We start from the raw sequence: 27,682 nt of genomic DNA, 5'->3' as shown, positions 1-27,682 counted from the left end.
CGCCCGTAAGATAACCCACTCTATCGTCATACTTATGTTGTATGAAATAAACCTGCAGCAGTGCTTCACCCATAACAAATGTGTCAGTGTAATCTTTGGGTGACGTCTGTGCATACGTGTTGAGTGGAGCGGATGACGGTGTGGTCGCTATGCCGCTGCCCGCGTCCCACGCAGGGGGACATCAGCAGGGCAGCTCTCTAGTGGCCGCCCGTCGGACCCTCCCCCCCTTTGGTCAATCTCCCTTGAGGGGCCGCGCCTTGGGGAGGGGAGGCCCCAATGGGCAGTGCGGGGGGAGGCGGGCTACTGGGCTGGGCGGGGCCAGGCCCTATTTATGCCTCCCGCCCCCGTAGATCGCCCTCTGCTTCCTGTTACGCTCCTGGCCGCGCGAGATCCCACCCTTTCCGCTTACCCTGCGTGGCGTAGGCAGCGCACAACTGGAATGTTATAATGTTTTTTCTTGTGTTGCAGGTGGAATTACAGGGCGATCTGGAGGCAGAAGGGTACAGTAAGGGTACCTCTGCGACAGTCGGAACAGTAAGGGTACCCCTGTCCGGCACAGTAAGGGTGCCCGAGCCAAGGTCCGGGAGCCGAAGGAGGTTCTGGGAAGACCGCGACGGCGCCCCGTTAGTCCTTCGGGCGGTTGGGGGGCCTGACCAACCGGGGGTGTGCCATAACACGCTCCGCCCCCGTTAAAAGGGGGCGGGAATATTAGACAGATCACGTGATCTGAAAAAAAAATGGGCCGCACTGCCGGGCATCGACCCACCGTGCGTGCTGGCTCGCAAGGCGGGCGGAGCAGCGAGGGGCTGCTTGCCCTGGATCGCCCGTAAGATAACCCACTCTATCGTCATACTTATGTTGTATGAAATAAACCTGCAGCAGTTCTTCACCCATAACAAATGTGTCAGTGTAATCTTTGGGTGACGTCTGTGCATACGTGTTGAGTGGAGCGGATGATGGTGTGGTCACTAAGAGACGAGATGTGTGTGTTCAGAGCAATGCAGAGAGCCTCGACTAGGACGGAGGCGCGCGCCATGGCAGCCCTCGCGTTAAGTACGGTCTGACACGAATTCAAGCTTTCAATAAATCACTGTTTTTTGCCAGTGAGACACCCTAAGTGTGAAGGGTATTCCAAAATGTGGGTCTGGTGCTTGCTGTCCTACAAGACTCCGGCTGATTTGAGCTTACCTGTGTTCCTATTCAGAGTGGCCTAAAGTGCAGGGTGGATTGTTCTTATTGGGACAGGACCAACCTGATTTGCATATGATCCCAGGTCTTCAGTGACACAGTGAGCAAACAAATGACCGAATGTGACCAGGTGCAGTTATCAAGACTGAGAGTGCCACAGAGTGGCCAGGAAATTTGAAGCATGCATTTCCCATACTTATTTTGGCACAAAAATTACAGAGCATAACATTCGGCTTATATCTAGTAGACAGTTTGTGGTATTTCAAGAGCCAGTTCCGTTTTTACAGGATGCATACATGAAAGCAGTTTTGGTACACAATTAAGCTAAGCAGCTTTGATACACAATTAAGCTAAGCAGTTTTTATACACAAATAAGCTGTGAAATACAAATTACCCCTTGCCTTCACACACACACTCTTTGGGAAATGGGTGTGCCTCTTTCTACATAAATTAATACATATGCCTGTATATAAGAACATGCATAGTTAGGCAGGAGTTACAAGGCAATGTATGCGAATACGCAAAAACCATAGAGTACACATATGCACAGCTCAGATGACAGGAGGTCCCATGACTCTAGAGATGTACGAGGAGATGCGATGCTTATTGGCATTACGAGGCCGTTCGCAAAGGTGAAGGAAGACCGCGCTCTCTTACCTGCTGACGAGAGGGGCGAACAGCCAAAGGTTACTCATTATGACATTGATGGGGAAGCTGAACTGAAGGAAAGACAGAAAAGAACATAGTGTGTTAACAGTGCCGCGGACGGAAAGATATCAACCTGCCAATGCCAGTCCACACAATTGTTTTTATAATACCAGAATCCTGTCTTATGCTCTTCCTTACGGGCCCTTACAATAAATAGATTTTCTTTCTTCAAAAAAAGCACACTTGTCTAAAGGGAAGCCTATTTATTCTTGGTAGGGCTTCGAAGTCCTAGCTTGGGGGGCCCAAAGTAGGTCCATGAGGGCAAATCCTGTCTAGATATTTATAACAATCACTATGTAAATAGAGTCCATTCAGATTTACTGCATGTAATTGAATCTTCTGTGGATATCATGAAAATCAGTTCTGAATCTGGCACTCCTGGGCGTCCGTGGGCTAACCTTGCCATAGAATCGGACAACATTTCTGATTTCCGCAAACAGCAAGTCTGGCCTGCCTCTTTCTGGGTGAAGAGCACCTAAATGTCCTTTTCTTTAGTGCTTGGACTGACTGCCAGGTTGGTGGCACTTTACCTAGGAGGTACATCCAATGTAAAAAGAAACGTAAGAAAACTATGATCCGGAGTACAGTGAGGGTGTGGTCAGCAATCGTGGGGGCGGGGTCAGTGATGTGGCTAAAATGAACAAGATATTCTTTAACTATTTTTTTGACCTTTCACCTACACGTCACTGTATTATAAAATATAGTGGACACACCTTAAATGAAAATTAAATGCAACTCAAATGTATCTGTTGGAAATGCATTTTTCTGGCACGAAAGCTTAGATGGTTAATGTGATCACTTCAAATTCAGTAGGAGCAGCCGGATGGTCTCTGATTTGACTCTGGTTCATGCAACAGGGAAATACTGAAGTGTTTTATAGTGCTAAGAGGTCCGCGCCTGTTTGTGAAGGCACTGCAAATATCAAAGTCATTAGTTTGAAAAATGTTATACATGTTATACCAAAGTCTTTTTTATACACTTCCATTAAAAGAACACTGTAGGAAGGTGGAATCTGACTGTATGGTTGCCCCCAACTTTTTGCCTGGTATTTGAATGGGTTTGACTAGTCTGGCTGGGAACCTGCCATCCAGGACCCCAGCCTATCTGCGTTCTCCCTTAAACAACTTGGTGTGCATATTAGATGCACTAGTGATTGGATACTGTGATACCTTATGAGCCCCTAGTATATGGTACCTTAGGTACCTAGGGCATTGGTACTTCACAGGCCTACCAGGGGCTGCAGCATGTATTATGCCACCCCTGGGAAGCATTCTCAATCTGACACCACAGGCCTGCTACTGCAGCCTGGGTGAGGTAGTGTTAGCACTCCTCACTGAGGTATAGGTTCCTATATCTCACCATACACACACATATAAACCATATGCCAAAGTCTGCTGCTCAGCGAGGGCCACGGTGAAGAAAAAGGTGTACCGTGTTGATCCTGCATTGTGAGAGAAGGAGGGCCATTGCCCGATACAGCTCCGAGACCTGAAGACGGCCGCCACCACATTCATGCTGTCTGCGCCTGCGTATGCCAGGTGAGGACCACGGTGAAGTCAGAGGGCCAATCACCCTCTGTGTGCTGCTGGTATCCTACTTGGGTGTCAGGAGGAAGGGACCATGAAGGAAGAAGAAGGTTGGCTCCCTGAATCCACCTGCAGCAAAGAAGACACTGCGGGCCCCGGGCCATTACCTGTGGAAAGTGAGAGCAACTCCTTCAACTCCCCCATCTGGGGGCATCGGAGACCTGTCCATGGAATCTAGGAGAGGCTTATCACATCAGGGGAGTGCTGAGGATGTCGGCCACCATGACGGCAGCTTCCCACCCTCTGGGATCAGTCAGGCTGCCGAGGGGCACCTGGGGACTCTAAACCACGACTCCGCGAGTAAGATCAACAATAGGACCACCAGGCCCTTGGGAACTTGCTCGGACTTATACACTCCATCGTTGGAACTCAGATCTTTGCAACAGAGCCCGCGTAAAACTTCCGAGACCCGAATGTATTAGCACAGCCTAGCTTGGATGGCGCCACTTGAGTATAGGGAATGACCATCAGCCAAAAGCGGGAAAGTGAGACTGGAAAGCGGATCTGGGTAACGCCAGTGGGCTCGCCTCTAGAAGGCTATGTAAAGTAACCGCAATGTGTTGTATTGTAATCTGTGTTAGGAGATAAATTCTTCTTTATCCATAAAAGCAAGTATTTGACTTAACAAAACGTTATTAGGGTTGCTGGATGTATTCAGAGTTGTGAGCCTGTGTACACCTTACACCAATCTCCTTCCAGGGAAGGCTTGGACTACTAAACCCACGCTATCACTGAGAGTCAAGTGCTGAAGGGGTGCTTGACCCAAGAGAAGGCTTGGACTGCTCAACCCACGCTATCACTGAGAGTCAAGTGCTGAAGGGGTACTTGACCCAGGAGAAGGCTTGGACTACTCAACCCACGCGATCACTGAGAGTCAAGCGCTGAAGGGGTGCTTGACCCAAGAGAAGGCATGGACTACTCAACCCACGCTATCACTGAGAGTCAAGCGCTGAAGGGGTGCTTGACCCAAGAGAAGACTTGGACTACTCAACCCACGCTATCACTGAGAGTCAAGCGCTGAAGGGGCACTTGACCCAAGAGAAGGCTTGGACTACTCAACCCACGCGATCACTGAGAGTCAAGCGCTGAAGGGGTACTTGACCCAGGAGAAGGCTTGGACTACTCAACCCACGCGATCACTGAGAGTCAAGCGCTGAAGGGGTGCTTGACCCAAGAGAAGGCTTGGACTACTCAACCCACGCTATCACTGAGAGTCAAGTGCTGAAGGGGCGCTTGACCCAGGAGAAGGCTTGGACTGCTCAACCCACGCTATCACTGAGAGTCAAGCGCTGAAGGGGTGCTTGACCCAAGAGAAGGCTTGGACTACTCAACCCACGCTATCACTGAGAGTCAAGTGCTGAAGGGGCGCTTGACCCAGGAGAAGGCTTGGACTGCTCAACCCACGCTATCACTGAGAGTCAAGCGCTGAAGGGGTGCTTGACCCAAGAGAAGGCTTGGACTACTCAACCCACGCGATCACTGAGAGTCAAGTGCTGAAGGGGCGCTTGACCCAAGAGAAGGCTTGGACTACTCAACCCACGCTATCACTGAGAGTCAAGTGCTGAAGGGGCGCTTGACCCAAGAGAAGGCTTGGACTGCTCAACCCATGCTATCACTGAGAGTCAAGCGCTGAAGGGGCACTTGACCCAAGAGAAGGCTTGGACTACTCAACCCACGCTATCACTGAGAGTCAAGTGCTGAAGGGGTGCTTGACCCAGGTGCTCAGAGCCCATAGTAGGCCTGGCCACGGGATATCAGGAGTAGAAACCCTCAACCACCAGAGTTGGGCCCCGTGTCTCCTGCTTGCCCCGTGGCCCTCGGAAAGGCGTTGTGATGTTACGCCTTAGAGGCCTGTGCATTTTTGCTAATGTTTCCATTCATACTGTAGATAGAAGTTTGCTAGGAATAGGAATGGCCGAGTTGGTTGAGCTGCTTACAGAGTAGTGGTTTTAGTAGGAGCTTTGTTTACTTGACATAGTTTAACCTCTTCCATGCTCATTGCGGCTCCCGGCCGTCATGAGTCACGGTGGGCGTGTGCTGATGACGGCCGGGAGCCGTCATGACCATGCCCGCGATTGGAATGTTCAGCACGCTGGGGCGGAATTTGTGCCGCAGCGAAGAGGCTAGAAGGCTTCTCATCAACAAACCAAATAGTAAATGTTAGTGAATCGAATGCGTTCTAGTATACTCAAATAATAATTTACTTCAGGCCCAACATACAACCTCAGCAGTAACATCACTTGTTTTACAAAACTGTGGTCTAGTCTTGTCGAGCTTTCCATCAGAGACCGACAACATGCTTTTAAACAAAAGAATGATTTCCTGAAATCTGAAGCAGTGACATCACAAAGTCAACACACGGAATGCTTACAAATATTTACGCAACACCACATCTACCACTGAAAGGAAAAGAAAACTAAGAAAGTGTTTGCGAGACACTGCAGGGAATAGAGTCTAGTATCGTGTGATGCAGAGGAGAGCGAGCAATTTTATTTCTGAACCTGCCCCATGCTGCCTTGCGCACATGGACCTGGAGAAAGAGGTTACCCACAGTTTACCATTATGTTGCTAGGTGTAAAAGCAGTGTCCTGACCTCTGGAGCCAACTGCTCAAAGGTGGCCTTCTCTGGCCCGCTGCCAAACAGATTGGGCAATGGATTCTGCTCCAGCCTGGAACAAAATACAACATAAGATGGAAGATTGAGATCTTGGTTGGACAACATAATTCAAATTCAATGCAGACAAAAATTAGAAATACTGAATGGAGAGCACAATATCTCAAGCTTTCTTCGGGACAGCTACCCAGGTCTAGGCTACCCAGGTCTAGAACTTCCTACCCACTCAGATCCAGCAAGCGCCATCATTCCTGCTCTTTGGGAAGAAACTGAAGACCCTCATCTTCAAGCAATGCGTCACCAACATGTAAACATCTGGGGAATGGGCATCAATGGAATTCTCTATCTAATCTGCATCAACCCCCTCTTCTCAACCACCTCTCTACCATATCACTTTTATAGTGCCATATTAAATTTATAGGTAGACTGGCACTACATAATTCCCCATGCATACATAAAAGCTGTAGAACCATAAACTATATTAAAGAGAGTCCGTTCAATAGGGCAAACGAGGAGGGATGAGAGGTGGAATACTAAAAGAACTGAGCAGAGGAAAGGAGGTGGAAGCGTGAAGATACCCTTGCAAGACGTAATGATCAATTGAATAGTGTTGTAATCTCCTATTCCTGTTTGACATATCCCTCAAACGGTGAAGGAATTGTTTATTTTGAATTCAAAAGATTTTCCTTCAGTTCCTTTAAAGCCAGTCTCAAACAACTGTAGAATCAGGGAGCCAAACAGGCTATTTGTCGTTGAAGAACTGCAACAACCCGTGCCGTCTTACTGCAGACAGACATTTTCCATTTGCAAGAATGGGTTCATCGATTTAACCCCTTCAGTGCCCATGACGAGCTGGACTCGTCATGGGCTGCGGTGGCGCTGTGCCCATGACGAGTCCAGCTCGTCATGAACTCCGCCCGCTAATGGAAGGCGCGGCACTGGGCGGGGAAAGGGGCGGGCATGCAAGGGGTTAAAGGTGCCTAAGTTGGGAAACTGGAGTGGTCTTCTTCATCTTAGACCCATAGTGCCCTCGTGTGGCCACTGAGGGAAATGCATCTCAGCTAAACAGTGTCTGCGTTTAGGCAAATGGAGAGATACTTTTTTTAACAAGACTGGAGGCTCCTATTATGCTTTTCTTATGTTGCATTTTATTAAATAGTAGCCAAGAAAAAACGAAAACTACAGTTCCCAGAAGGCCAAGAGAGCAAAAGGGCAATGGAGAAACGTGGATTCCTAGACATCAACCAATGAATGGGCAGAACTGAGTATAATGCTTGTCCTGACTGCAAACAGCCCTCTTTTCTTGCTGCTCGCAATCAAGATAAGTATATACTCTCTCAATTTTGACGTATTTCTATTGCGCATTGTTATTTATCTGCTTGGTATTGTTTAACGTTGATTGCTGGCTTATAGGAGTTAATCCCTTTTGATAACCCGCCGCCGGGTGCTGCGCTGTTTCCCGCTGCTCGCGCGCTCATTAGCGCGTTGCGTCACAGCCATTTCTCCTACCGTTTATTTCCTAACGGTTTTTGGCTTCAAGTTGAGCCTCCTCGCCTGCTGTGTCTCTTGTCCTGAGCTTCTCCGTCCACACGTTGGTAGAGTCCGGACCCCTGGGAAAGGTTTTCCCTGCTAACCCGGCCTCTGTGTTCCTCCAAACGCTAAGGGGTGGTATTAGGCTCTCTCTCTCAGCCTGCTGGTTAACCCTTTGTTCCCCACTCTTCTCCCTTTGTTTTTGCTATGGAGGTTGACAGCTCTCCTGGGTCTGATTTTCATAATGAAGAAGGGGAGTCATTTAAGAATGATTTCAATACGTTTATTAATTCCTCTGTGGAAAATGCTGTTCAAACCTCTATGAAGAGATTTTCTAAGGATATGGAAAACTCTATGTTACCTCTAATGTCCAAAGCTTTGGCCCATTCTGCGGGGGATTGCAGAAAGAGGAAGCTTGCACCTTCCAGCAATAATTCCAAGGTGTCTGCGACTATGAAGTCACGAGTGCACAGTGAGGTTTCCTCACGCGAGGTTGAGGACGTAGTGCCTCCCAGGCCTCCTGCTAAGGAGGGGTTTAATGTTAAGAATGCTGGTAAATGTAAATCCAAATTAAAAAATGCCGAGGTACCTAAAAAATTGGTTATTTCTCAAATTTTGGACACGGATGACTATCTTGGAGACGCTGATGATGTGTTTGACCTTTTAGATGCCAATGGTCCTTCTTCCCCTCCTGCTATGTTATGTTAAAATTTCTTATAAAGCGCTCGTATACCAAGTGGTTTCTTGGCGCTGGACTTAAGAAGCTTTTCTGGAGCCACATGTGTTAGTCGTAAATAGAGTCTATTTATAAGCTTGGGTAAATAGCCAGGTCTTGAGTAATCTACGGAATCTAACAGATTCAGTGCAAGTTCCTATATCTAAAGGGAGAGTGTTCCAGAAACTGGGGGCCAGTACTGCAAACCTGCAGCCACCTATTCGTTTCCATTTGTAGGAAGAAATGACTAGGAGGTTCTTATGAGCAGAGCGTAAGCTCCGTGCAGGTAAATATTTCTGAACAAGTCTGGATACAAATTTTGGGTTAGTTTCTTACAAGGTTTTAAAAATGAGGCAACCAACTTTAAACGCGCATCTTTTCAGGATGGGAAGCCAATCTGGCTCTTTCATAGTAGGGGAGATATGTTCCTATCTGCGTTGTTGGAATATCAACCTTGCTGCCTGGTTCTGAACCTGCTAAGAAGTCAAGAACTGATTCTTTTTCTTTTCAACCTATTTTTGGATTCGGAGGGTGCTCCCATGTTTGACCCTTCTACTAGTCGTCACCCTAACTCTAAGGAAGGGTTCCCTGCATCTCATGTAGGTGACTATATTTCAGCTAGGCTTTGTCTGCCTTTGGACAAATCCACCAGATCCCAGCTCAAGTGGGAATGTCCCAAACCTTCCCTTCCTTCCAATATCTCCTCTACTCCGACTATTGATCAACCCTTGTCAACTTTCTTCTCAAAGTTTGGAAAAGATACCCATAAAGGGGTGGATAGGGCCTGGCCTACCTGTCAGGACAAATTATTGGAAATTGTAGGGCCTTTGGCTCGTATTTTTGACATGGCAGAGTCTGCTCGTTTGGACGGATCAGATTTGGACCCCGAGGATGTTTCTTTATGGGTCCAAAGAGCCTTTTGCCTCCTGGATAATGCCAATTCGTCAATCATACGTGAGCGCCCCAAAGGCCTTCTTATCAAGTTGGATCCCAAGTTGGCTAACTTGGCTACCCTTGATTCGGGTATTAAGACCGACGGTCTTTTGTTTGGTGACTCGTTAGTAAAGGATCTAAGTAAATTTGTCTCTACCTTTGCCTCCATCGATAAGGCTCAACAATCCTTAAAGACAGTTTTTACCCAGCGGGTTTTTGGACGGGCCGGTAGAGGCAGGGGTCGCTTTACCGGCCGTCCATACCACAATCAAGGATCCAGAGGATCTTTCAACTCAAATTTCAACTACCAGGAGTTTAAACCCCAGTTCTACCCGCAACGAGGTCGCGGTTTCAGGGATCATGGACAAAAAAACTTCCGCAACAATAACCAACAAGGTGAGTCTCTCAGAGCCTCCCCCCGTAGGGGGTCGTTTAAGTCTTGTTCTTTCAAAATGACTAACTCTAACTGCAGATCCGTGGGTTCTAAGCTCTATCCAAGGTTATTTTATAGATTTCTACGCTCCACCTTTCCAAACAGTTTTCCCTCCTCCTCTCGTTTTTTCCACCGACATGGCCAATCTCGTTTCTCTCGAGGTGCAGTCCCTTCTGCTGAAACACGCTATTCAAGCCGCTCCTCTAGACCGTCCGGGGTTTCTCAGTTCTATCTTTCTAGTACGAAAAAAGAACAAGAAAATGCGTCCTGTCATATATCTCAAGTGGATCAACCAATTTGTAGTTTATCGTCACTTCAAAATGGAGATCATCATCATCTCAGGGACTCTCTCCACTTACACGATTGGATGGTCAGAAAAGACTTGCAGAACGCGTACCTTAGTAGTCTTATCCATCCTTCCCACAGGAAAGTTCTACAGTTTCAGGGGCTAGGAGTGACTTACCTCTTTTTCTCTCTCCCCTTCGGGCTATTGTCAGCACCATGGTGCTTTACAAAGATCATGAAACCAGTGGTGACTTATCGCAGGTCTCTTGGGGTCAGGTTACTTATTTACCTCGACGACATTTTAATTATGAATTTGGACAAACAGACCCTTTTGTCTCATTTGGACATCACTCGTTCCCTTCTTTCAGAGCTGGGCTTTCTTCTCAATCCCGAAAAATCCATGCTCATTCCTTCCCAACAGATAAGAGTTCCCCGGTTTTCTGGTAGATTCTTCAACAGCTTCGTTTCATCTGCCTCAAACAAAGGTGTCAGCCATAAAATCAGAAATTTCCCAAGTGCTTCGGAGCTCCTCGATTTCTCTCAGCTCTCTGGCCAGAATTGTAGGTCTTTTGTCTGCCTCCATTCAAGCAATCTTTCCAGGACCTCTGCACTATCGAGCGCTCCAGCGCCTAAAAACTCGTCACCTGCGTCAAGGCCTAGCTTATTCAGATCTGATTTCCTTAGACACGGATTCTCGTTTAAAGCTCCAATGGTGGATAGACCATTTAGATGCGTGGAACGGCAGGACAATCTTTGCCTCAGCCCCAGATCTTGTATTAGAATCAGATGCAAGTCTGTCCCGTTGGGGCGCCCGATGTGGTTCAATCTCGACTGGCAGTACATGGTCACAAAATCCAAGCCTCTTGCGGAGTTGGCAAAGAGTCTTTGGGAATTTTGCCTTCTCAACAAGATTTCAGTCAGAGTGGAATATCTTCCAGGCAATCTCAATTCCATCGCAGATTGGCACTCACATTACCTACGGGACTCCAGTGATTGGAAGCTTCTTTCATCCGTCTTTCAATCTCTGTCCCAAAAATGGGGCCCTTTGCAAATCGATCTCTTTGCCTCTCGTCTCAATTCCCAGCTTCCTCTCCTTCAGTTGGCGCCCAGATCCGCTGGCTCTTGCCACAGACGCTTTCCTCCAGGATTGGTCTCTTCATCTCAACTACGCCTTTCCCCCTTTCATCATGATAAACAGTCCAGACGCCAACAAGCCTCTCTGGTGATAGTTGTTCCCTTCTGGCAATCTCATATTTGGTTCCCGTCTCTGCTGGAGATGGCAGTGGACTTTCCTGTTCTTCTTCCTTCTTACAACAATCTTGTGATGGATCCTTTGGGTCGTCCTCACAGTCTCATTTTGGACAACAATCTGACCCTGTCCGCGTGGAAGATCCCGGGCCTAACCTCCTTGACCACTGCATTTCACAGGAAGCTTCTCTCTTTATTAGCAGAGCCTGGGCTCCAGGCACAACAAAAGCTTACAAATCAGCTTGGTCTTTATGGACAAGCTGGTGTGTGGGAAAACATGTTGATCCCTTTTCAGCAAATTTAACTTACGTTGACAATTTTCTGGCGTCTGAAGCCAGTTCAGGTAAGTCTTACAGAACGGTTAACCTTTACAGATCAGCAATCTCCCTCAATCACAATACGGTGGGCGGCAAGCCAGTGGGTAAACATCCTCTGGTTTGTCGGCTCCTTCGGGGAGTAAAGTTTTCCAAGCCTCCGTCACCAAGGTACTCTAAGTTATGGAATGTGAATCTAGTTCTCAAACTTTTTTCCGATTGGCCAGATAATACTGCTCTTTCTCTGAAGACGCTTTCTGCCAAACTTACTATGCTATTGTGCTTGGTTTCTATCAAACGTGTTTCTGATGTTAAGGATATGGATGTTTCCTCTCGGCAATTTACCCCTTCTGGGGTGATGTTTCACATCAACAAATGTACAAAAACTAACTTGAATTCTGTTTTTTACCCTTATTTTCCTTCTCAACCTAAATTGTGTGTAGGTCTATGCCTCAAGGTGTATGAACGTCCTCGCATTCCCATCTTCTCATTTCATTTTGCAAACCTCACAAGCCTGTTTCTTCTGCCACCCTTGCCTGTTGGGTTATGTCCCTTGCTGGTATTGATGTTTCTATCTTCGGTGCCCACTCTGCCAGGGGAGCCATGGCCTCCAAAGCCTTTTGGGCAGGCTCCAGATTGGAGGACATTCTGTGATCGGCTGATTGGTCCAATGACAAAGTGTTTTGTATGCCTTACTGTAAACCTGTTATTACTGTGGCTTCTTTAGTCGTCGATATGCTTTGAACAAGCATAATAGGAGCCTCCGGTCTGGTCATAAAATGTAGATTTTCCTAGTAATTTATGACGGAAAGTCTTAATTTTTATGTGTTATTTTTTCCCTCCCTTAGCGGCTGCTGCTCTTCCACCAGCAGCTTCCTGACCGGGGACACAGTCCGCTCAAGGTTTCTGATCTGCACCGTCCAGCTTCAGTCTGCATTCCTGGTTCTTCGATCCCAGTTCCAATTCCGAGGATGACGTTCTTGGACTTTTGTCTAGAGTTTTCTATTTGGACTCTAGGCTTTGGTGTGATTCTCTAAATTTTTCCTTTGTTTATGGATAATATCTAGTCTGCTCGCCAAAGAAAAGAGGGCTGTTCGCAGTCGGGACAAGCATTATACTCAGTTCTGCCCATTTCTGGTTGAGTTCCTGGATTCCACGTTTCCCCATTGGCCTTTTGCTCTCTTGGCCTTCTGGGAACTGTAGTTTTCATTTTATCTTGGCTGCTATTGAATAAAATGCAAGATAAGAAAAGCATAATACTCGCCCCCGTATCTTTATTAAAATTAAGACTTTCCGTCATAAATTACTAGGAAAATCTACATTATAGCTTCTCCTTGTGAAGAGCTATTTCTCACAATACTTTGGCAAATGTGGGGTGGGAGGAGGATACAAAGTGATCAGTACACTCCTGTATCAGATCGAGATGGCTAGGTCATGAGGAATTGAGCTGCCACTGACAGAGCTGGAGTCAGGTCCAAACAAACTGCAATTGTGTGAAGGACGGACACGCGAGGAAAGGCAGCCCAGAAGAGATGAGGACCTGGAGCACCGAAGACCAATGACCCACAAGTGCACTAACTCTGATGGAGACACAGGCGAGCAAACTTGCACGGCACCACTAAGTGACAGGCTGCAGTGGGCCTTTGACAAAGTGTTCTGGATGCGAGGCTGTCATGCATCCCCTGGTGTGGAGTGAACATCCGTTGACTTCTTGAAGCATTCACCCCATGCTCGAGAAGAAAGCGGAGTTTACCCCAGCACCCACCCACCGTGAGTGCAGTCCTATATGTGGATTTGGGCTCTAAAACTTGGAGCCATTTGGACCAGTTGGATTTCGATGTCACATTAGCCCTAAACTAAGGAGGTTACCATCCCGCCCAATGACTGCCCCTGGGACCCCCGATACTCAAAATACTGGACTATGAACAGCCTCTGATGTTAGCTGCCACCCACTGATGCCAACCCAACTTCAGTAACACCGTGAGCACGGACTGTGCACCACCAGTAATTCTCTGCGCACTGACTGACCGCGCCCAAATGAAACCCAGCAGACACCTGTGGAAAAATCTGTATCCACAGACCCGAGGTAAATAATACTCAATTACTGGAAAATTCCACGCGGAGTCACTTTCCATCACGCTTCACCAGTACAGCCCCTTTTGGATAGGGCCCATTTTTCGTTTTGGTGTCTGAGAACACCATGGAGGGAGGCACGCGCTGAGCTCTTGCTAGGATTCTTTTGGCAGCAAGTTAAGGGAAATATCAGCAGACAGACACAGATACCGTTGCTGCCAGAGTCCTTTCTGATCTAGGATTCATTAACTGCCCTTTTCCTTGGTAAAGACAAGCGTGTACGACCCCTTTGACATAGTAAACCCCTCCAGTCTCAAGGCCGAGTCCATAAAGCTGTTTGGAGTCCTGCCTTGGCACCAGAAGTTGCTAGAACCTTCTATTTGTGTTCATTTTAACCTCCTGACATTTCTGTTCTATCTTGTACGAGTTATCTCCCACTGACCATTGTCTTTTGAGTGGGACTGCTGTATCAAGCTATATCCAGGGTTCAGATCTAAGTCACAAGTCCCAAAGGTGTGAGCATGCTACCGTCAGAGAGTAAAGTGTGCGGAGAGTAACAGAAGCAAAGGCCAGGGGAACCCAGCAGTGCACAACAGCGCCCCCTACGGACACAGCTTAGTTATCAGTGGCTACTCCTTGACCTGGAGAAATGGCCCCATAGGGACAATTCCAAATGATGACCCCAGTGGGAGGACAGCAGTGCACAGAAAGAGGAGGCTGTCCATCTCGTACATGCACTTGAAGAACCTAACGTACTAGGAAGTTGGGTCCTTCTCCAAAAGGGCCTGAATGTTCCTTACGGTTTACTCTATTCATGCGACAGGAGTTACAGAGAAGTGGAAGAACAGGAAAAGGAAAATGTAGGTTTAACAGAATGTGGTGCAGATGGTTTCAAGCATGGGCCACATAAAGAGAGGGCCAAGAACCTAAACAAGTCTATAGTTTATACTGGAGAGAAGAATGGAAGTCGAAAGGAGAAAGCACACCAAACAAGAGGCTGGGACTTCATAGAGACGGAAGGAAGGCCGAAGTCCAGTTTCGGAAGTGTTTCTTTACCACAGGAAGGGTGCGGAATGAGGAATATACAGACAGAATAAGTGAATGGGTTAGAAATGTCCTCGGTGGAACACCTGCGGTTAGAGCAGAAGGACCCATCACCTGGACACCGCTGCCGCAAGGATGCCGATGCTGGACTCACGGGGCGGCATGGACGAGTGGCCCGGCTGCGTCTCCGCACTCAGGGCCATTGTTATGGAGCCTTTCTCCGTCGCGCCGATCCTGGGGCAGGCAGAGCAAAACCTGGGTTACGGGGGGGTCATTGCAGCAACAGACACGACAAACGGCTGCCTCAATCAAAGACCTTAATGTCCACAGACAATAACTTTCAATGACTTGGGAACACGCACATTCTACCACACGAGAAACGTCAAAATAACTGTATGCGGCACACGGGGGAGGGACTCACACTGTCACCAACAACATTGACAACATCCTTTCATCCATAATGATCAATAAACTCATCACAAACAAAGTCTGGGTGTCTTTGCTGACTTTACAACAAATGACTTACTCTTGCTTGAAAGAAACGCTCAGACAAAGGTGCACAGTTTCTACTCTCTTTATAGGAATCAAGTGGAAGCTCCAGCCGCACAACCCCAACCTCCTTAGGCGCACACATGACATAGAAAAGTCTTTAGCAGAGCATGAATGCTTTTCTGTAAATTGATTGGTCACGATTTTGTAGCTGCGTTAGCAGTTCAGGACAACAAGGGAGTGTGTGCCCAAGATAATTCTCAAAATTGTAACTTACACTCGAGGGGCAGCGGGTACCCAACTGTGCCTGTGTGTACCGGGGGCTCTAACACTTTCCTTCCATTCTGATGATGCAAAGTAGTTTAATTGGCTCTTTCAGATACATAATCGGGAAGATGCTGCTCACATCTCTCCCCCAGAACTCCTCCTTTTAACCAGAACCATTATTTTTTTGTAGCAACAAAAAGAACTAAACATTTGTGGCATGTGGCACCATCTTGAGGTTATTTTCGGTGGAGTCATACGGCAGTTCCAGCAATAGCCTTTCTGTAGCACTGTCCCTAACCCTTGGGTGTCTGATCTTATTAAAGCAGAATAGGGTCCCATGCCTTTCGATCTTTACATGCATACAATGGGAAAGATTGATCTTTAAGTTGTTTCCTACGCAGACGACACACAGCTGTTTTTCACGCTCTCACCTGGGCAGGGTCCACAATCTCAACAATTTAGCCATTGTTTAGAAAAAGTAACTAAACGGGTGGCTGGCCGCGATCTCAAGCTCAATGGGAACAAGACGAGTTCATGCTGCCGGGCAACAACCCGAAATTTCCAGACAGTGCTAGGATGGCCTGACTTTCTAGGTACAGCACCAGCCCAAAAACCCCCATAAAAAGCTTGAGGATGTGGCTAGACAAATCTCTCACAATGGAAAAACAAGCAAGGCAACTTGCTTGACAGCTGCTATGGTCTTCTTAGAAGACTCAGCAGAATTATAGATCTGCTCTCCTTTCTCTATAGAAGGATTGCTGTACGGGCTTTAGTACTTTCACACTTTGACTACGGGAACTCCCTATACCTAGAGGCTCCACGATATGTGACCAGAAGGTTACAAACCATATTCCCTCCAATTGTGTTGCGAGTGCAGCTACCATAATCAGTGCTCTTTGCTACCTGCACAATTTTGTTTACCACCAGAGAAAAAAAGGAGTATTCACCCTACCAAGACAGTATAGGGTAGGGCATTAATCTTTATAGAAAGCAGTGGTGGTGCCTTAAAAATATTCTTCATGGATGTTATGTGAGAGCCAGCGCTGCTGCCAAATCGTGTATCTGTGTAACCTGAAATAATTGCTCAGTTCTCTCAGCTGTGATCCAATTAGGACTCCGTTATAAAACAAAAAAAAGCTACATAATGTAGAAGGCTACAATAATATGGGGATCACTGTGCAGGGACAAATCTTAGTCATTGTGATCTGAATAACTTTTGCAATCTTATATAGTGCCCGATGACATCACACTTTGTTATGTACATGAACATTAAGTGATTTCCCAGAATCATACACTGTTGAACCAAGACTGGAACTTGAGCCTTGTCCCTCAGGTCCAAAGTGACCTGCCGTTAGGCCACATCTCATCCCAGTCAGGTTGAACATATTTATCCGAAAAAGGAAGACAAAAACACAGTTACAAAAAAAAGCATTGGCATAGCCAATAGGTCTCGCCTTTGGGACCTTATAAGTGTTTTGCATTGCAACGGTTGATGTTGTTGCACCAAGGATATTGTGCTGGATAACTGAACACTTATAAGGTCCCAAAGGAGACACCTATTGGTTATGCCAATGCTTGTTTTGTATGGCTGCTGTGAGTAACCAATTAATGCTTGTTCTGTATCAACATGAAAATGGTAAATAAAGTTAGAAAAAAAAAGTTATCAATCAATACAACCACAAATAAAATCTAATAAAGGACTGTATGGTTATAACCCCAGTATACAGCGTATCACATATGACTCTATATAACCGACTTAAACATTACAAGCCGAGCTACAAAGAACTGGATACTGGAAGTCTTACAGATACTGCAGGCAAAGGAGCCAGGGCCAAGAATGATAACTATTGCGTTGCAGCATTGTTTAGCTCCTACTACATTTAAGGGGGGCTCTAAAGCACTAACCCACACAAATAGCAACCTCCAACGTGTAGGGTGTGTGGTTGGGCAGTGCAGTTTTTCGTTTGTGCCTATGTGGGAAGTGTTTTTATTTCTCTGTGATGACCTCCATGGTACGGTTATCATGTTATGGGAAGCAGTATGTGAAAGAGACCTTCAAATTATAGTTATAATAAGGACTAACAAGCTTAACCACAGGGGCGATGGTATGCTGTGTGCCCATAAACCAAAGAGGGGGAGAGGGATAATCGGATAAGACCCAGTAACCCATAAAGCGACATGTGCCAGAAAGAGATACTGTCAAATGAGTCAATGGATGCCACAAGGGTAAGAATGGGACTCGGAGATATAAGCAGTAGCCATGCACCTTGTCATTGTATTTGTTTATTTACTTGACCCCGGTAGAAGAAAAGACATCCCATGAAAGAGAAAGGATGAAAGAATGTGGACGAGCGCTGAAGGCCGGCAGTCTGAGCGGAAGCTGCGCACTCTTTAAAAGGCCCAGATGTCACCTACTCCTGCAAGCCCGTAGAGCAGGGGTTCACACCCATAGCCTCCATCAGACTCTCAGAGGTTCTCAAAGGCGGGTGAGACCCAGTAAGACAACCCCAGCTAGATGGCACCGTCCACATGCGAGGGTCAGAGACAAAGCACTCAGTAGAAGCGAATTGGCCTGCCTCGTTTTAACCTGCAGGCCTCACCTTTCCAAGAGATCCCAGTACTTTACTTGGCTCCCAGAGACCCTTGTTCTTTCTAGTTTACATAAGGCGGCGTCCTCCTGACATTCGAGAATGTCCTCCCAGAACAACTTCCACTGTCATTATTAGCGCTGAACGACGACATTTCAGGGTAAACAAGCATTGGCATAGCCAATAGGTCTCGCCTTTGGGACCTTATAAGTGTTTATCCATGCAACAGTTGCATAACTAAATACTTATAAGGTCCTAAAAGCGAGACCTATTGGCTATGCAAAGCGGCCGTGCGGCCGCGAAAGTGAAAGCGATCACGATCACACATCAAAGCGGCCGTGGGCCGAAAGTGAAAGTAATCGCGGTAAAACGCGGCGCGCGCGCCCGCGCACATGCACTGTGGCTCTAGGCTGGCCTGGTAGCACTTTTTGGAGCCCTCTCAATAAGTCTCGCCAGACAAGCGCATGCGCTGGGTCAGGCGAGACCTAAAAAGGGACCATGTGGCGCAAGAAGGCTTACACTGATTCCATCACTTCGGCTCAGACAGCAGCATGGCGACGATTTGATAGTTCTCAATGTGTTCTTTCTTAGCCCAGCCCCTGTCCGACCTGTGCGCCTTGCGAATAGCATATGTTTCTTCACTGCAGTGTATAGTGAACAACATTTTTTATTATTACACAATGTAATAGTACCCAGCTTACCTATCTGTAAAGTTCCTAAGGATCTGTTAGCATGTCAGACATTCGAAATACTGCATGTCTCAGCAGCGAGCGTTTAACTCAATTAGACATGCTGCCAGCTACAAGGGCGAGGGGATGAGGAGTGGAGGAGGTTTAAAGGGGGGTGGGGGGGGGGGGGTAAGTGGGTAGCCGGGGATGTTTAAAGCTGGCTGTGTGAAGAAGGGGGTGGATATTCAAGGGTGGGCCTAGTCAGCGTCCAACCACAAGCACAGCTGTGGAATCACGTCACCAGGTGAAGCGGGCACGTGTGGTAAATGCAAATCCAAACCGTGTGAAGGTGACCCTGTAAAACCTTGTGGAAATGCCACGTCCTTTGATGCTTTTCATTCCTGCTAGGTCATCTCGGCTGCAAACACGGTGCGCTTTAATATTTCTCACGCATACAAATCTCCAACAGAGCGCAGGTGACCAGCGCGAGCCCTTGATGCTGAAACCAAAAAACGTGAATGAACTCAAACACGAAAAGCGCATATCCTGTGTCTGTGATGGTTCTTCTAAAGAGGCGGATAAACAGTGGGCAGTAGAAAGTGGTTTACGTGCAGGTGGGCGAGAAAGTGCGGAACAAACCGTGGAAAGCGGCTCCCTGTGCCAAGTACCAGGGCGAGCCTCCGCCGGGGCATGACGGTGACTCAGAGGCGCTGCTCGCGAGCGGTTACCAGATTTGAAAATGGATTCTAAGCTCGGCCATGCCTCGGAGTGCGACCTGCAGGAGATCCCCACACTTCAAGGCGCTGCGGAGGCTGTGGCAGTGCTTCCTCAGGCCCAGGGGGCTTCTTTGCGCTGGACGCTGCAGAGGAAGGTAAGGGAAGGAAGCGCTTATTAAAAGGGGTTCCCCGTTAGCGCATGGTGCTTTTGTAGAGTACAACTCTAGCAATAAAAAGCTAAACTTTGAAAGAAACACGTGTAGCGCCGGGTGCAGGCGCCTTGTGTTTGGTGGCGTCATTAATTTACACGTTGTCAAATTGAAGTCACAGCCATTTAGAACTGGGGTGCCGCGAGCAAACATGTTTTCCGAATTTCAGTGACACTTTAATAAATTAATGCGCCAGTATTTGCTGACTGTAAGATAGTTCTGGGTTTTGCATATATTTAAAAATATGTCTGTTTTTAAATAACCAGTGTTGTTGGTCAGGCATCAGCTGGGAGCGCTGTCTGGGCAGGAGAGCAGGGGTGCACTATGTACTTCCCTAGCAAGGCAGTGTGCAGGCGACAAAGCTTTTAGAAAGGTTTATCTATGGCAACCCCTCTCTGCTCGCAAGTTATCTTCCGAAGCGCTCCTTCTCCGTTCATGAAAAACGACCAGGCAGGAGTTACTTGCAGAATGCAGTCAGATGCTGTGCGCATGTGACAGTCCTGGAGTCATTTGTATGCTTCACATAGAATTATCCAAGCATCAGGGCACATGTGGAGCCCACATCAATCAAGGTTCTCGGCCTGTAATCTGTGCATCAAATGAAAGAAGCGCGAATGCAGACAAGAAAAAACAGATGTCCGTTGCGCGCACGGCTGCGAAACGAAAACAAGAAAATAATTTTAAACAGTTGGCGCCTCTGCTCGCTCCTGAGACACATAGGCCATGGAAGGGAACATTTAGAGATAAGGCGGGACATTCCTCGAGCCTTTGGCCATTTGGGTGCTTTCTTTTGTGAAAGCCTTATGCAAATGGCCAATCAAATGCGTGGGCGAAAAAAAAAACATGAGCAAAAGAGGTGTTAGCCGGAAGTCCTTACTAGAAGCCTCGCAGAGCAGCGCATGCGCTGGCTCAGGCAAAACCTAAAGAGGAAGGAGACAGTTAACATGTCTCGCAGTAGAGTTTGGCTGCAGTGCACGCAATTAAAAGCCTGTCTTTGTGCGAGAAATGGAGAGAGCTCCAAGGGGCACGAACACACAGCAGGCAGATCTGTCTCTAAATTGCTCCTTTTATGAGCCATTACTTAGTAAGGAGTGTGAGCGATAAACAAATGCTGTGTTATATAGAAGGCCACAGTGATGCGAGCGTCACCATGCAGTCGGGCACATATAGACAGCCTTGCTATCTCCGTAACCAGTTAGATTGAGCATTTCAGAAAACGTGTTGCCTTTTAAACATGGGAAATGAAAAGACATGAGTGACGAAGGGGAGGGAGACAGTTAACACGGCTGCTGCAGAGCTTTTTATGGCTGCAGAGCCTAAATTGGAAATGTGCTTGAATGCTAGAACTGCTGGGACAGCCGCATTAGGCATGAAGGAAGGAGGCAGGTCCTTATCTACATTCTATAACCCAAGGAGAGGAAGGCAGAATGTGCCTCGACCCGCACGAGCATCTTCTGATAACTGATATCAGCATAGTAGAGTTCAAATCCTCCCATCAGTCCCTCCAAGCCACTGCCGCTTCACCCCAATATTAAGGGAGCAGGCGGCATATGTGGGAGACGCCTGCTCGAACTCCGCGTCCTGTTGCAACTCGCAAAGACGCTTCTCTTCCTGCTCTGCTACCAAGAAAGCGAGTGACTGGTTTTATTTTTGCCCTGCTTGCGATTTAAAGCCAACGTTCCAGAATGGTCTCTCACTCTTGTGATGCAGGCAGTGACTTAAGCAGTGAAGTGCACGCTTCGTAATGGGTGTGGGCACTTGAGAAAGGTGGGCAGCGCATACCCTACAGGGAACACTGGCTACAAGTCATCCAAAATGCAGCGGCTTGGCTTCTGCTTAACGTTCCAAGACATCTCTCAGCTAAGAATACCCTGGTTTCTCTTCACTGGCTTCCCATTGATCAGCGGGTGAAATTCAGGGCTCTATGCCTGGCTCATAGAGGACATCATGCGAAAGGCCCTCCTCTGCTAAGGACCCTTACGGTGCCTTACATACCTAGCAGGGCACTGAGGCCAACCAATGCACGACTCATGAAAATGCCTCAAGTATGCAGGACGCGATGAGGTGGGCTTTCTTTTTCTTATGTCGTTCCTAAGCTTTGGAATTCTATGTCCATTGGCCTGCGTCTGATGGAGAATGAACTCCCGTTTAGGAAGCATTTAATAGCATGGCTCTATGTAGCTTAGTCCTTGTCTTGAGAGGATCCCCTGATGAGCATAGGTGCCAGTAATGATGTGGATGCTAGAGCTGGAGAGCTTTTTGGTAGGAAGGACAGCCCCACCCACCCGGGAGGAGGGATCGCCATCGTCCACAAATCCACCCTCTGCCTGAGCACACTCCCAGACGAGCCCACAGACCTGATGGAACACCTTCACTTCAAGATACTGGCCAGCCCCACTGCCACCCTCTGAGGAACCCTCATCTACCGATCCCCTGGACCCCGCGGACCATTCGCCAACTCCATCACGGACATCATTTCCCCGCATGCCATCGCATCCACCAACTACACCCTGCTGGGAGACCTCAACTTCCACCTCGACAACCAAGTGGACCCCAACACCACATCCCTCCTGGACAACCTCCACAACATTGGACTCCACCAGATCGTGACCGAACCCACGCACTCAGCAGGCCACACCCTTGACCCCTTCTTCACAACAAGAAACTCCATCACTTTCAGCCACACCACGAACTCCAGTGGACAAACCATCGATGCGTCCATTTCACCTTCAGAAAACCTACCATCCACAGACATCCCACAAAGAAACTGGACCAAAATCACTGACGACCAGCTCACCTCCTCACTCAGCAACTCCACCATAACCATCGGGGAAGACGACGACCCCAACGCTGCAGCCCGAACTCTGCACAGATGGATCTCTGACAGCGCCAACACCATAGCCCTCCTCAAGAAAAACAACAACACTCACTCCAAGAAAGCCAGATGGTTTACCACAGAACTTCGAGAGTCAAGACGCACGTGCGCCGCCTCGAAAAGGTCTGGAGGAACTCCAAATCCACAGAGGCCCACAACGACTTTAGAGCCGCCACCAACACCCACCACCAACTCATAGGAAAAACGAGGAAAAAGGCAATTAAAGACAGAATCTCCACACACACACACACGCACAACAGCAAACAACTCTTCAGCATCATCAAGGAGTTCACCCAACCCACCAGCGAGTCTACTGACATCCCTCCCTCACAAGACCTCTGCGATAAACTCAGAACCTTCTTCCACCTCAAAATCAAGAACATTTACAACAACTTCCACGAAGACAACCAACACACTGAACCCTCACCAGCCACCCTCGACACCCTGAAGCCAACAATTGACAACTGGACAGCCCTCACCACCGAAGACACACTGAAGATGATAAAGTCAATCTACTCCGGGGCCCCCACAGACCCCTGCCCCCCACCACATCTTCAACACAGCAGCCGACACCATTGCACCCATGCTCCGCCACACCATCAACCGCTCCCTGACGAACGCCGCGTTGCCCGACAACTGGAAACACGCCGAGATCCACCCCCTCCTGAAGAAGCCCTCGGCGGACCCCACCGACCTCAAGAACTACAAACCCTTCTCCCTGCTCCCGTTCCCAGCGAAAGTCATTGAGAAAGCCATCAACCGCCAACTCGCCACCTTCACCGAAGAGCACAACATCCTCGACTCCTCCCAATCCGGCTTCAGAAAAAACCACAGCGCAGAAACCGCCCTCCTCGCCGCAACAGACGACATCTGCTCCCTACTAGACAGAGGAGAAACAGTAGCCCTCATCCTCCTTGACCTCTCACCGGCGTTCGACACAGTCTCTCACCGCACACTAATACGCAAGGCCCTCGACTGGATCCACTCCTTCCTCTCCAGCAGAACGCAGCATGTCAGACTCCCCACCCCCCCTAACTTCCACTCAGACCCTACACCTACCGAGTCCCCCAGGGGTCCTCCCTCAGCCCCACGCTCTTAAACGTCTACATGGCTCCGCTCGCCCCCATTGTCAGAACCTACGGACTCAACATTGTGTCATATGCAGATGACACCCAACTCATCCTCTCCTTATCCAACGAACCCAACACTGCCAGACACAACTTTCAAGAAGGCATGGAAGCCTTCGCCAAATGGATGAAAAGTAGCTGCCTACAACTTAACACAGACAAAACAGAAGTATTCATCGTGGGCCCAAACCCCGAAGCCTGGAACGACACCTGGTGGCCGACTGCCCTCGAAAGCCCACCCACCACCACGGACCACGCACACAACCTTGTAATCATCCTGGACGCCGAGCTCAAAATGGACCACCAGATCAACTCTGTCGCATCCTCCTGCTTCCACACCCTTTGCCTCCTACGTATGACCTTCAAATGGATCCCCCTTGAGCACAGAAAGACCGTCACTCACGCTCTCGTCACCAGCAGACTCGACTACGGCAACGCACTCTATGCCGGAATAAACAAAAACCTCACCCGCAAGCTACCAAACACTCAGAACGCCGCCGCAAGGCTAATTCTCAACCTGCCAAGACACTGCCACATCTCCCAGCATCTGTGCACACTCCACTGGCTCCCCATTGAGGCTAGAATCACCTTCAAGATTCTCACCCACGCACACAAGGCACTCAACGACACCGGACCAGCATACCTAAACAGAAAAACTCAAATTCCACGCATCCCAAAGGACCCTACGCTCAGCCCAGCTCTCCTACGCTGTGGTCCCCCGCACCAGAAAGACCAGATCGGGAGGCCGCTCCTTCTCTTTCCTCGCGGCCAGAGCCTGCAACACCCTTCCACTCCACCTCAGACAGACAACTTCGCTCCTCATCTTCGCGAGAAACCTCAAGACCTGGCTCTTCGACAGACCCCCTCCTTGATGGACTGGAACCTGCACCCTCCCTCCCCCCAGCGCCTTGACACCCTCACGGGTGAGTAGTTAGTCACGCTATAAAAAACTCCTGATTGATTGATTGATTTTGGTAGCCATCCACTCTATACATCATGATAGAATAGACTGAAGAGGGTAAGCCCTCTCCATTCCGAGGGACATGTTTTCAAAGAATTCTATTATCAGGTTTAAAAAATAAATACAAACTACCACTGTTTTGTGTTGATTTTTATAGTGTTTGCCGAAGTGTAAAGCGCTACAGCATCTATAGCCCCAGAGTCCTTGGGGTCTCCCCATATCTAGCCATCAAGAGCACCCAACTGTGTTAAGGACTGGCAAAACATGTACAAGCTTGATAAGGGCACCTAGATTTACTAGAACTGCATAACAAAACTCCGTAACAATTAGAGCACATGTGCCTTTTCCTGGTGTGTCATGGGCCCTACCTGCTGCTGTCAAATATCAACTGACTTTCAGGCAGGTTCTGGTATGTATTACATCAAAGGAAATCTCCCCGATAACTGAAGGCCTATTCTAGCTGACTGCAGGGGGAGCACGTACACCAACATGAAGACAGCAGCACTGTGCTATGGCCGCGGTGATAAGCGAGCAATGCCATCTTGCTCTTGCACTAAGGTAGTAACATTCAGGCTTTCCCACGCGTATCAGAGTTCAGAAGCCCTCAGCTGTTCAACACTGAAGTATCACCTAGCTAATTGGACCTGGGAACCTCTACCCTACAAAAATGGCTTCCCTACAGGGTCTCTACCAACTCACTATAGGTGAGAAAATGGCAGCAGGGAGCCTGGTGACATTGTGAGAAAGTGTGAGGAAGATGACCTGCCTGAACCCCATGAGGGCACTCCAACGACTCAACAAACCCATAACACCGATTGTCATATATATACAAAACCTATCACTGTGTGCTATGCACCATGCCTGGCCATACCCATGGAGTCTGAAGAAGGACCCACATATGCCCTACTCACCCACTCGGCTGCCCTAAACAGATAATTTGTCACATGATGGCCACCAACTGCCTCTTAAGAGCCTAGTTGATCTAGGTCCCACAAAAGCCAACAGCCCATGTTCCCCCCATGCTGCAGAGATGGTGTGGGACCAAGGTGGCTCAGCAGACCAAGGTGGCACAGCGGAAGCTTTGTGCTGACTTGTCAAACACTTAGGGATCCAAATGTCCATTTCATCATTCCTGTAGAGGATGTCCAAGGAGTGGTCTTGCAGCCAGCTTTGTCGACCCTTTTATGAAACCTTGAAGGCACCCAGTTTCCCAAGCCTGCTTTTAAGGCATTATCTGGATGAAGCTTATAGCAGCATTTAATCAATTTGACAAAAAATAAAAAAAATTCTCACTCATAGATACTCACAGCCAGCACTGCCACAGGCCCTCGCCATTTAGGTACCTACAGAAGATGCCCTTACGCAAGGTTAAACCGATGCACACTGCCTGCAGTACTCCCTAACAACGACACCATGTGGCAACATTTCTACACATGCATGCGACCTGAGGCCAGGAAGGAAAAGGTCCCTGTACATTTGCTACCTTAACTGACTCAAATACTCTTGTCCCTTAAACCAAACACACACGCTTGGCAAGAATTGTACAACAACCCCATGTAAAATAACTTTGTGTACAGTGCCACAAGTTGGCACAGTAACAAAACTGAACATACTAAAAACATAAGTGTGTGGGAATAGCAACACTATTGGTTGTAAAAAAAATTGTGTTGCTTATAACCGGTCACAAACCTAGGATTCTTCAATACATTTTGTAACGAATGATGACAAGGAAACATTTATTCCAGGTAAGTGGGATGAGTACATGCATAGCATGATCAGATGTTGAACCAGTTAACCAAGCTTTGAGCAAGGGCACGTTTGTACCCCAATACTGGTCTCATGTTAACACATTTAATTAAAATATAACCACTTCACTGGTTATTATGCAACTTGCCCTCCACGTACCATAAAACAGACATTCACATTCAAATGAATACCACACCTACATGCAATCAACTACAGCAATTTGTTCCTTTGCTTGCTCCTGTCTTGCATTTCTCCTCACTATTTAGCAACCATCACACATCAACCCACCTACACCCCTCAACCTTTTTATCTTCCATTCTGTCAATTATCCTTCTCACCTCTCCAGCACCGCTCTCTTCACCCTACAGCCATACAGGAAGACATGACAGAACTAGGGAAGGCCTACCAGTGGGTTGGGGGCGTGGGCGTGGGGGCACTTGCACATCAAGCTAAACAACATGCCTTGCAAATGTAGCATCATATACTGTCCAAATACTTTCCACCAGTATGTCCAGCACATAATTGATTGAGTGCCCTAGAGCACCGAAATCTTCTCATTACATACACGCAGAGACTTCTAGTCTATGGCAGAGAAATCAATTCACCCTGAACACCTAACAAACAAGCATTGGCATCATAGCCAATAGGTTTCGCCTTTGGGACCTTATAAGTGTTTAGCCATGCAACAGTTGCATAACTAAATACTTATAAGGTCCCAAAAGCGAGACCTATTGGCTATGCCAAGTGGACGTGCTGCCGCGAAAGTGATCGCGATCAAACTTCAAAGCGGCCATGAAAGTGAAAGTAATCGCGGACAAGCGCGGCGCCTGCTCTCGCGCACATGCACTGTAGTTCTAGGCTGGTCTGGTAGCACTTTTTGGAGCCCTCTCAATAAGTCTCGCCAGACCAGCACATGCGCTGGGTCAGGCGAGACCTAAAAAGGCACCAATGCCATGTCCCCCACATAAGATTTGCAATTGCACACCATGGCTGGCGAAAGGTCAAAAGATCCCCCTCCGCCCTCTGCCCCCACTCGATAACCTCCCCCTGCCTCATGGCGACATCCAAAGGTAAACTCACCTAGTGCACGTTCAATTGCTCTGGGTAGAAAGAAGATACAAATGCATGACACAATACAACAAGCATTGGCATAGCCAATAGGTCTCGCCTTTGGGACATTATAAGTGTTTAGCCATGCAACACTTGCATAACTAAATACTTATAAGGTCCCAAAAGCGAGACCTATTGGCTATGCCAAGCGGCCGTGCGGCCGCGAAAGTCGATCAAACATTAAAGGGGCCGTGAAAGTAATCGGGGTAAAGCGCGGCGCGCGCGCCCGCGCTCATGCACTGTAGCTCTAGGCTG

At 48.0% G+C, this 27,682-nt stretch overlaps 1 protein-coding gene across 1 annotated transcript in view; it reads right to left on the bottom strand.

The window, feature by feature from the left end:
* The window catches only part of LOC146869282 (N-fatty-acyl-amino acid synthase/hydrolase PM20D1-like), a 177,032-nt gene that overhangs the window by 96,988 nt on the left and 52,362 nt on the right, over positions 1–27,682 (bottom strand). Inside the window, exons 7-9 of the mRNA XM_085646942.1 lie at positions 14,786–14,905; positions 6,076–6,151; positions 1,846–1,907 (exon numbers count right to left, since the gene is read on the bottom strand). Coding sequence (XP_085503068.1) covers positions 1,846–1,907; positions 6,076–6,151; positions 14,786–14,905 — 258 coding nt within the window. The remainder of the gene's footprint in view (positions 1–1,845; positions 1,908–6,075; positions 6,152–14,785; positions 14,906–27,682) is intronic.

Source organism: Triturus cristatus, chromosome 1_1, assembly GCF_964204655.1.
Source record: "Triturus cristatus chromosome 1_1, aTriCri1.1, whole genome shotgun sequence".
NCBI classification, from domain to species: Eukaryota; Metazoa; Chordata; class Amphibia; order Caudata; family Salamandridae; genus Triturus; species Triturus cristatus.
The sequence above is the reverse complement of the archived record's forward strand: the minus strand, read 5'-3'. Positions and strand labels throughout refer to the sequence as shown.